This window comes from Hydra vulgaris, chromosome 07 (assembly GCF_038396675.1).
Source record: "Hydra vulgaris chromosome 07, alternate assembly HydraT2T_AEP".
Lineage (NCBI taxonomy): Eukaryota > Metazoa > Cnidaria > Hydrozoa > Anthoathecata > Hydridae > Hydra > Hydra vulgaris.
The window spans coordinates 36940490-36952275 of record NC_088926.1 but is presented as its reverse complement, the minus strand read 5'-3'; the positions used below and the strand labels follow the sequence as shown (position 1 = coordinate 36952275).

At 27.2% G+C, this 11786-nt stretch overlaps 1 protein-coding gene across 2 annotated transcripts in view; it reads right to left on the bottom strand.

Moving 5' to 3' along the window:
* LOC101234501 (eukaryotic translation initiation factor 2D) overlaps nt 1–11786 on the bottom strand; it is a 55998-nt gene that overhangs the window by 36191 nt on the left and 8021 nt on the right. The window contains exons 4-7 of one of the 2 annotated variants that reach the window (XM_065801783.1): nt 2349–2439; nt 2016–2123; nt 1141–1298; nt 900–1031 (exon numbers count right to left, since the gene is read on the bottom strand). In XM_065801783.1, the coding sequence (XP_065657855.1) occupies nt 900–1031; nt 1141–1298; nt 2016–2123; nt 2349–2439 (489 nt within the window). The remainder of the gene's footprint in view (nt 1–899; nt 1032–1140; nt 1299–2015; nt 2124–2348; nt 2440–11786) is intronic. The other variant, XM_065801784.1, reaches the window with a different exon arrangement.

Genomic DNA, 11786 nt, shown 5'->3' with positions numbered 1-11786 from the left:
TATATATATATATATAATATATACAATACATATATAATATATATAATATATATATATAATATATATATATATATATATTATATATATATATATATATATATATATATATATATATATATAAATGAAATATATTTGTATAATATATTTATAAAAATATATATAATATATAAAAATATATTTATATATAAATATAATATATATATAAATATATTTTTCCGTTTTTTCCACTGAGGTCTTCATATATATATATATATATATATATATATATATATATATATATATATATATATATATATATATATATATATATATATATATATATATATATATATATATATATATATATATATATATATATATATATATATATATATATATATATATATTATATATATATATATATATATATATATATATATATATATATATATATATATATATATATATATATATATATATATATATATATATATATATATATATATATATATATATATGGTATATATATATATATATATATATATATATAAAAACACAAAGATATACATTTATGCACTGACATATATTTTATCTTCGCATTTGTTATCATTATTTTTATTTTAGTTATTATTATTATCAGTCTGATTTACACTAAAAGCAGCCATTTTTAAACAAAAAATTTAAAACAAACGATTTCTATTGGTAGCAGCACAAAGCATTTACTCCTAAGCAGAAGCAATTGCTTATGAGTTAAACCAAAACTTCATTCACATATTTTTTAGCAATCACTTTTTCTATGAGCTTTTGCTTTTTAGCTTTTACTTTTACTCAAAGCTTGTGAGCAATTGCTCACCTGCTCAATTGCTTATTTTTACACACCTGGCCTACTCTTTGTGCTGGGTGTTAACAAAAAAAAAAACCTTTAATACTTTTGCTTTCATTTATAATTTGGGTTTCATTATTACAATCTTCATTTATTAAACTTGCTGGTTGAGCATCTTTTGATGGACATTGTTGTTCAGTTTGACATGGTAGATCATTTGAAAGATTTTCTTAAAAAATAAAATAAAAAAGTTCATAAGGAATTTTTCCGACATAAAAAAATAAATAAAAAGATAATAAAAAATTTTTAAACAAATTTTGTGTTTAAAATTGAAAAACCTTTCTGCTCAAATCCTTGTTTAGCATTTGGTTCATTTTCTTTTATTGAAGATTCCAGTGCTATATTTTCGATTCCGTTGATGGACAGCTCATTTGTAGTTTGAATTGTTGGACATACTTTTGTTATTATGGGTGGATCAGACTTATCACCAATTAGCCTGAATTAAAATACTCAAACATGAAACACAAACAAATAACTAGAAAATATAAAAGATAATTTGCCCATAATAATTTCCAAGCTATGGTTAATTCATGCATGTGTAAACCTTGACTAAGTCAATGTTTGTTAGAGCATGCTTTTTCTCCATTTTTTTTTTCTTTGTATTTTTCTTTTTAATCAAGTATTATCTTTTATTGGGTTTTATCATATACAATTTATTTGCAAAAAGATGGTAAGGAAAGCTGTTTAATCTTCTACTATTGGTTTTGGGCACCCTATTAACCTCTTTTTTGTTGTGTTGGAGTCCGAGCCGCACAAGGATGATTAGAAAAATAGAATCTTATTCAATTAAAATGGTGCTTTATAATAAACTTGTAACTTTTTTCAAACATTAGTTTGACACAAGTTGTTTGTCAGCTATCAGTTGTCCGAGAATCTTGCAATTGATTTTTTACTACCTTCCAGACTAGCTAGAGCTCTGAAACTTCAAGCATTTGAGTAAATTTAATAAAGTTACAACTTATTTACATTTTACATTTTTAGGGTAAATAAGTTTGCATTTATATAAATATAAATTTAAAAATTGTAATAATAATAAGTATTTAATGAGAATGAATTAAATAATAAAGAAATAAATAATAAAAATGAAAAACCAATGAAAAAGCACATGGTAAAAAAAAATGTCAAAGTTCAAAAAAATATTATTCTAAAGTACCATAGGTGATCTTTAAAACAATGATATATTGATACTCTCTTTCCTTGCAAACCATTATCGATTATATCTTGCGTTGAACAAGCTGTAATTCCTACTGCTACTGCTGCCCTAATAACAATTTTTTTAAAAAAACATATTTTTATTTAAACATTTGTGCACAAAAAAATATTTTATTTAACTTAATACAAAAACTGCAGAATGATACAAAGCTGTAGTGATGCATAATGATGCTATGATACAATGATGTAGTGATACATAATGATGCTATGATACAATGAAATAAAAAATGATTTTTCTATTAAATTTTCTATTCTGAAAATTAATTTTACATACCCATTTCCAGTGAGAACAACAAAACATGGTGTACCAGTTGAAAAAGAAGGAAATCCATCAGGAGGTTGTACAATACCAGCAAACATTAAATCTACATTAAAAAATTGAAGAATAAATTCTTAGACTATAAAAATGATAAAAAGCTGTATATTTCATAACTTTATAATTTATTATTTAATTAAAGAGTATATATTTAGGAGTAGGGTGTATTGCAAGAGTTTAGGAGTAGGCTGTATTGAAAAGGTTTTGGAGTAGGGAGAAAAGAATTTTTTTTTTTGAAACTTCAAATTGCAATAGAGCAGAAAAGTTGCATAATGATATGAATAGTAATTGTGCCTATTTTTTAAATTATTTTTGACCTTTTTAGTGTTCAAAGTAGGTAAGGAGAGATCTATAGAAAAGTATTGCGTTTACAGTTGTGGACAGGAAAGGCAAGCAATCGCACTATATTCCTGTTCATGGGTTTATTTTTTTTTGTGACAACTTAACTACAACTTTAAAATTTTTGAAAACGTTTCTTGAAAATTTTTAAATTAATTTTTATAAATTTTTAGAAATGGGCCTAAGGTACTGTTGCGAGAAATTGCTTTTAAAGATTGTATACTTTAAATGACATTTAAATTATCGAAAGATGTTATATTGTTAAAAAGTGTACTTTTTACGATGAATGTAAATGTTTTTAAAACAACATGTTCAAATAATTTTAAAAACAACAACAAAAATGATTGCTTCAACAAACTTTTTATATTGTCAAAAAGTGTACTTTTTACGATGAATTTAAATGTTTTTAAAACAATATGTGCAATTAATTTTAAAAGCAACAACAAAAACGATTGTTTTAATAAACTTTTTGATGAATCCGTAATTTAATAGTCGAAAACATAACAATTTTTTTTTTTTTGTTATGTTATGTAAACTTTTTAATAAAATTTATTTACACTAAGCTAAACGCTTTCAAATAAAGTTTATAAAGCTATAAAATAAATTATAGAATAAAAAATAAAACTTTTATTTCAAAAGTTTTTTTTTTAATGATAAATGTAATTTTTTTTAAACAATTTGTATTGTTAAACAACAATAACAACATATGCGTTTCATAAACTTTTTTTTAAAATACTCTTTGATCATTTAAAAAAAGTTATTTTTTTATTAAATAATAATTAGATATAAGATTTTTTTTATTTAAACAAATTTGCCTAATTTTATAAATACATTAAAAAAGATCAAAGTTTTATAGTTCATTGCGTTGGTTTTGTATAAGGAGATTTAAAGAAAAATCTTTTAATTTTTTTAAATGTTTAATTAAAATTATTTATATTATTTTTTTATATGCTTATGTTTTCTTTTTTTGATTGATATACAAAAACACAATGAAAAAAAATAATCATAAAAATATTTTTATTTAGACATTGAAAAAAAAAAAGATCTATTAGCTATTTTCCTAATATAAAAAAAAAATCAGCTAGGAACACGTCAAGCCAAAGCAACGACTTATTTAACCTTAATGTAATTACCAAACATAATTAAAAATTTTTTTTTAGATTTATATTAATTAATTTTTTTTTTTTAGAGCTCTTAATGTATAAATTCTTTTTGTAATTTCTCTTTCGTTAAGGTTTCTTTGCTTTTTTATTTAGTTTAGCCTGTTTATAACTTTTTTTCTGTCACTTTTATTCAGTGCGTTTTTAATTATCTAAAGAGACGTGATCAAGCTTTCAAAAAAAAAAACTACATGGTCAAGATTGGAGTGAGATCACATGCCTTTCCGGTCAACGACGGCATTAAGGCTCCTTCATTTTTTAAGAATGCCAACTTCTTTATTGTGCATTCGGATTAGTTCATTTTTCAAAAAATCATGAAACTCATTGTTTTATTTTGTTTATAAATGTTTGGTGATTTTAATTTCTAAGAGTTCCAAGTTTTAGCTAATTTCTATGGGGCAAGAGTTATACAAAAGCAAAATTGCTTTTTTTGGTAATTAATTCAAACAACTAGAAAAACATGGAAGTAAATTGTGGAAGTAAATTGTCTGAAGAAAAAACTAAAGTGAAAATTTGATTTTAAGACTTTTACTAATTACTAAAAGGTAAAATATTAGGTTTAGAGCCATTTTTTGAATGTTTTAAGGTTAATGTTATAAAAAAAATAAGAGACTTTTTACTTTTGAACAAAATAGATATTTTTGGATTCTTAATTTGACTACTTGACACATTTGTTTCAACTGTTTTATAAAGGCTACCCTGCCATGTTTTATGAATACGTGAAATGATACGCTTTATTTTATGAATCAGGAAAACAAGATGAAGAAAGAGAATTCCGAAGGATTGATGTTTTAGGCAAAACACTAGACGATTAAGAATTTTTGGAGCACTTAGGAACAGTCAAAGTAAAAGAATGAGACTTTATTGAATGACGAGTAACATGAGAATAAATTTTAGTAGGTGGCATAAAAGACACTAGCTCTTTAGAGCAGTGCCAATTATAGTATTTATAGAAGAGAGAAAGAGAAGCAACATTACAATGATATAATAATGGTTGGCTGCAAGAGCAGGTCCAACTATGTTTACAATGTGTTTTTGCATCTAGTCTAAAAGAGAAAGGGCATCATTGGAAGATCCACCCCAGATATGGTAATGGTGTTCCATACAAAGACAGATATAAGATTTATCAAGATAAAGAATAGAATCTTGAGTAAGAAAGTGGCAAGCATGATAAAGAGATGCAACCTTAGCATTAACTTAACTTTTCAATCAATTTGATATATGGTTTCCAACAAAGATCGTAAGTAAAAGTTTATCCTAGAAAAAGAAGGGAAGATGATTCATTGAGTACATTATCATTTATAAATATAGAAAGATCTAAATTATTGCGATAACAATTAGCTTAAAAAAAATTTTTTTTGAGTTAAAGTTTAACTGGCATTGTGAGTTCCATGCTTTTAGGTTTAGCACCTGCAGCTAACAGTTCATAATTTGACATGTTCCTAATAAATAGAGAACCTCTTAATCATTAATTGTCACTTAGTTGCTTTAAAATCCAGTTCAAGTACCTGAAATAGACATAGAGAACCTTTATTTTTGTGATTAGCTTTAATGATCATTTTAAAAGGATATCTGGAGTCTGGTTTATGGGATGAAACAAAATTTTTGATCCCATAAACAGAGTACAACAGTGCTATGTTTTGGTGCGCTTTGTTGAGACCATATTTGGAGCCCTTTGTTATGGTTTAGGGTTTATTAATAGTAATGAGGCAATTGTTTGGGCTAAATAGTGTACTAGAGTACAATCTATTCTTTGAGTTCAGTTAATAAATTTAAAAATGACTAAAGTACCAAAAACTATAAAACACAAAAAACATTTGTCATGACAAATTTCACTAATATTCATGGTCTTTAAAGTAACTTTTCTTCTGTTGAGTCTTATCTCTTGCAAAGTTCACTAGACCTACTTACTCTTTATGAGACTAATTTGAGTTTTGGCTGTCTTATCTTGTGATCTTTGTGTTAATGGTTATCTACTTTTAATTCAAAAAGACTCCAATAGTCACATGCTTGGCCTGGGCATTTACATTCGTAAGAACTCACCAATTTGTCGGGAAACTAGGTTTGAATCCACTGACTATTCTTTTATGTGCATTTGTTTAGCACCACCTCACCCTATTGCCTTTCTCTTTGCTCTTTATCGCTCTCCTTCATCTCCATTCTCTCCTTCATTTCCGTTCTCTCCTTCAAGACTGCATTCTTTTTGATGTTATTTCTGATCAAATTGACCTAGCCCTCTCTCTTTATCCATCAGCCAATATCATTGTTGTTGCTGACTGAAGTACCAGTGACTCTGCAGGCATTAAAGCCCACAACTTTTACCTTTTTAAATCTCTAACTCAAACAGTCAACTTTACAACTTGTTTTCCCTTTAAATCCTGCTATCATCATACCTCTTACAGCTACCATAAAGCTGACTGGGACTCTTCTTGTGATTTTCTTTGTGATGGCCCTTAGGTAGAAATCTTTGCCTTCCTGTTGACAAATGTGCATCTTACATAACTACTTGGATTCAGGCTGGCATGGAATCTTTCATTCTCTCTCAACGATCAAGTCAAACCTCACTTTTCTCGTTGGTTTACCTCACACTGACCTGGAATTTCAAATCAAAGGATTCAATAATCCTAAAGATGTTACCTGTGACACTGTAAAATGAGAGTTTATGAAAAAGATCAGCACACCAAAATCTATCAAAAGCTCCAGAAATGTCAAGAGCGATAGCCTTAACCTCTCCACCTCTATCTAATGCATGTTAAAACCTATCGATTAATACTCTTAGGAAATCAGCTGTAGAACAAGAAGATTGAAATCCATTTTGATAATCAGAAAAAAGTTATTAGATTCAAGATGAAAGATTAATCGATTGTTAATTAAAGACTCAAAAACCTTGCTTATGATAGTAAGAAGACAAATAGGATGGTAGTTAGATGAGTCGGATCGCTCTCCAGAATTTTTGAAAATAAAAGTAATAGATACCTCTTTCTAGCAGGCTGGAAAACAAGACTCCGATAAGCACTTGTTAAATAGTTTTGAAAGTATAGATGACAGCTATACTTTCAAAGTATAGCTGTGTATGTGGAGAACACTTTTGCAAGAATACAACAGGTATGTTATCCAGACCTTAGAATTATTTTGCTGATAGATATGAAAGTAATGGTCACAACTGGAAATTGCTGCAGCACAATGAGAGGTAAACCATGAAGAGTGAGGCTTGACCTAGAATCGTCAGGAGGGAATAAAAAATTCCATGCCAACCTAAATGCAAGATGCTATGTATGAAGCACATTTGTCAGCAGGAAGACAAAAGATTTCTATGCAAGGGCCATCACCAAGAAAATCGCAAGAAGAGTCCCACTCAGCTTTATGGTAGTGGTAAGAGATAGGATGATAGGGAGATTCTGATGATGAAGAAGTATGAGATAATAATTTTAGAGAGATCAAACCATGATCAGAAGCACCTAAGGGTGAATGTGGAGAAACTGAGTACTTTGTTTCACAAAGAGCAAGTAGATCTGGTGAACTTTGCAAGAGATAAGACTCAACAGAAGAAAAGCTACTTTGAAGACCACAAATATTAGTGAATGATAGATTTAGAGAACTTGGTGATGAATATGGTTTTTTGTGTTTAATAGTTTTGGGTACTTTAACCATTTTTAAATTTTTTAAAGAACTTAACTCAAAGCATAAATAGAACTCAGTACACTATTTAATAGTCCAAGCAATTGCCTCATTACTATTAATATACCCTAAGCCATAACAAAAAGCTCCAAATATGGCCTCGACAATGCACACCAAAAGTACAAACACTGATACCATCCATGTGCAACATGGCACATTTAGTACTTTGATATTTTACAGCTGTTGATGGAATCAGTCTCTCTGAGATCTACAAGTTTGGGAAACCTGACTACCAGACAGCCCTAATATCATAAACTGACTTTTAGAGCTGAGCCCTCATTAGGAGATAATATAGGCCTTGTGATGAAGGGGGAGCGATTGCTCCGCGCATGTGAAACACGCCTATAAAAGAACTTCCGGGAGCGAAAAATAGCGCTTGCTAGTTTTATTACGAGAGTAAAAAATTGCACTCGTCTGCAGAACTTGCGAGGGATAAAATTATAAGTTAATTTTACAGAAAATATTTTTAGTAAAACTTTTTCGCTGAAGTCAAAATATGTTTAAACAGTAGAGTTTGCATATTGATAAATAAAGAAAATATATTCAAAATAAAGTACACCACACATGATTTATGCGTGACTAATTTTAATGTTAATTTATGTGGTATAAGTTGCCGTATTTTAAAAATGCGCTGAAAAAACCAAATTAATTTGTCATATAATTATATTTTTCTTAATAATAATTTATTATTATAATTATTAATGAGAAAATAAAAACATAAAAATAATATATATACAGGCCATTTTTAACTTACGTTACATGCACAACAACTTTATCAAATATTTGCCTATTTAAACTTTAAATTAAACTTTTAGCTATTTTATATGAAAGCTGTTAGTCTAATGAATAAGATAAGCTAAAAAGTATTGAGTCTGGCCAAAAGAGGGCAAACTTGCTGAAAATCCCACTTAACTTAAGCAAAACTTACAGAAAGCAAGGCAAAAAAATTGCTTCAACATTTAAGTCTGATTTCTGCGAATCAGAAAAACGGTTTGTATTAGAAACTTTCACAAGATGTTGAAAATTCTATACTGATTTTTGATACTGTATATTTAACTTATGTTACATCACTTACGTTACCGAGCGAATATTTTCGTGGATTTTTTATATCTATTATTAAGAGTTAGGGTTACATAACAAAAGGATTGCAAAAGTATTGATCTCATTCATTGAAAATAATTGACAAAAGAAATTTTGAATAACTGGTGGCACTCTTCCTGAGTGATTTTTCATAATATTCATGAAAGTTATCAAGACCAAGAACAACTATAAAAAATTATTTTAGTATTACAACTCAAGACACTTAATTGAGTCATTTAAATTGGTCGAAGTTTTCACTTACACTTCTTACGTTTATGCATATTGTCTTATTTCCATTAGGTTAAATTTTTAAAATGCTGCAAAGTATTAACGGGTGACAACTAAAAAACAAGACTGGATTTAAAGACATATATCTCTTTAAAGGAACAAGATTTTAAAAATAGGAAAACTGTTTAAGAAGGTATTTTTATTCTAGTTATTGAATATTTTATGTGTTTTTATTTTTTATAGAAAAATGAATAAAAAAATAAATTCAAAACAAGAAGAGATTAGAAAACATGTGTATGAATTTTATTTAAATTACAAAAATGCTGGTAAAAAGTTCACTTATGACCACTTTAAAGTTGAGAATATACCTAAAAGTACTATCTGGAAGATAATTAAACGTGCTGAAAGTGAATCTGGGTACCAAAGAGTTCAAGAAAGTGGAATAAAAGCTACAAAAATGACCAGGACAAACATTGAAAGGCTTAAACTCATGTTTGACCATAAAGATGGAGTTTCTCAACGACAGGCAGCTAAAAAGTTCAACTGTACTCAGCAACACATTAGTAAAACATTAAAAAAAGAAAAAATAGTAAATCAAGAAAAAAAATGACGATTACAAAACGGTCTGAACAGCAAAAAGCAGCAGCTAGAACTAAGTGCAGTCGATTATGTCAGAAATTCAAAAATCGTAAACCAATCATTGACAATGAGTCTTATTTCACGTTAAATCACTCCAGTATCAATGGAAATGATATATTTTATATTATTAATGTAAAATCTACTCTATCTTCAGTTAAATACCAAACAAAACAAAAGTTTCAAAAGAAATTACTTCTATGGATTGCTTTTTCTGAAAATGGAATTTCTCAATCTTATTTTGTACCAAGCGGACTGGCTGTAAATCAAAAAATCTATTTAAACAAATGTATTAAGAAGAGACTTATTCCATTCATCAATAAGTATCATTCAGATGGTGCATATGTATTCTGGCCAGATTTAGCATCATCTCACTATGCAAAAACAGTAATCATGTACCTAAACAAGGAAAACGTGCATTATGTTGAGAAAGCAGATAATCGTGCAAAACTTGCCAGAATGTCGTCTTTTCGAAAAATCAAGTATTGCCTTAATAAAAATGATATTGAACTCATACAGAGCCTAGCTCAGTCTATACCAGGCCTAGTTGATAAAGTCAGAAGAAATGGTTTAATTGAGAACAACTGATTATATATTTGAAAACTAGAATAAAAAAACTTTCTAGAACATTTTTCTTTTTTGTTTAATCTTACTTCTTTAAAGAGATATGTGTCTTTAAATCCAGTCTCAATTTTTAGTTGTCACCCGTTAGCATTTATGTCTTTTAAAATAATTTTGACTGAAAAAACTGCTATAAGAGTTTAGGAAAGGGAGGGGGAGGTATGTGATTATTTGTGACAGGAGGGAAATGGTTAAGAATTGACAAATATAAGTTGACATGTTTATGGATGACCCCCCGCCCCCAACAAATGATTTGTTTTACTAAAACAAAAATAAAAAAGATTCTAAGTGATTTTTTTAAATTAGGACAATAGCAAGTAAATCTTTTTTTTTTTTCAAAGTCTAAATAAAAATATTTATTTAATTCTTATTTTTATTTATTAATTTACATTTATGTCAACCAAAATAAGTATACATAAATAAAAAAACAATAATATAATTAATTTTAATTAAAACATTTAAAAAAATTAAAAGATGTTTTTTTTAATTTTCCTAATATAAAAAGTTTCAGTTATAAACCTTGTCAAACTAACGAGACAAAATAATAGTTACTTAATGATGAAATTCATTTTGTAAACAAAAACTTAACAAAAAAAGCGCCAAAACTTTAGTAAATGCATATTTAACTTACGTTACAAAAATTTAAAACAAAAATGTACTTTAACTAAGCATCATTATTTAAAACTTTAAATGTAAAAACGTAATATTAAATGTGCCACAGCGTAAAGACAAATAAAAGTCCTTTTGAATATTACACGTCCCGGGGCGATAACTCACTTCATCCACAACTAATTTCTATTGTATTGTTAAATAGTTATCAAGTTTATGTATTCCTATATTTTATGTACAACGGCATAACACCAGAATATATTGTAATAAGAACAAAAAAAATTAAAAAAAAAACTAAAAAAATATATATATATATATGTTTATGTTTTTATTTTCTCATTAATAACTATAACAAATTATTAATAAGAAAAATAAAATAATACAACAAATTAGTTGGGTTTTTTCAGCACATTTTTAAAATGCGCCATTATATGCAAAAAAAAATGTGATCAAGTTAACAACAACAAAAAAATATATGCGTGGTCATTCAAGGCATGTGAATGCATGTGTCTCCTGAGAAGGCCTACATTGAGTCAAGAAGATCCAGCGTTCAACATCCTAAACTGGAAATAAAGTAACAGATTACAGGATTAAAGAAAGATTTTTTATAATATAAACTTTTCTTACATAAACAATTATTTTATAAAAAAAATAATTATTTATACAAGAAGAACTTAAATATATAACAATAATCGTCAAAAATAAGTAGAAAATACAAAAAAATTTAAGTTTTAACATAAAATAAAAAATAAAACATTTTAGACTTTAAGAATAGCAAATCAGTCTAATCTTTCCTTTATTATGCTGAATTAGTGCCAGAAGGCTGTTTTTTCTTTTTAAAAAAAAAACACCTTTCCTGTCATTTTTCACGAAACAACAAAATTTCTATGCATATGCTAGATTTGAAATAGAGTTTAAATATTGCACAACGACTGTATGTTAAAAATGTTTATAATTTTCAAGAAAATATTTTTGTATCTTCAGTTGCTGCAACAGGGCTAGATCTTTACGAAAAAACACTGTTTCATGAGTTTTTGCTAAACAA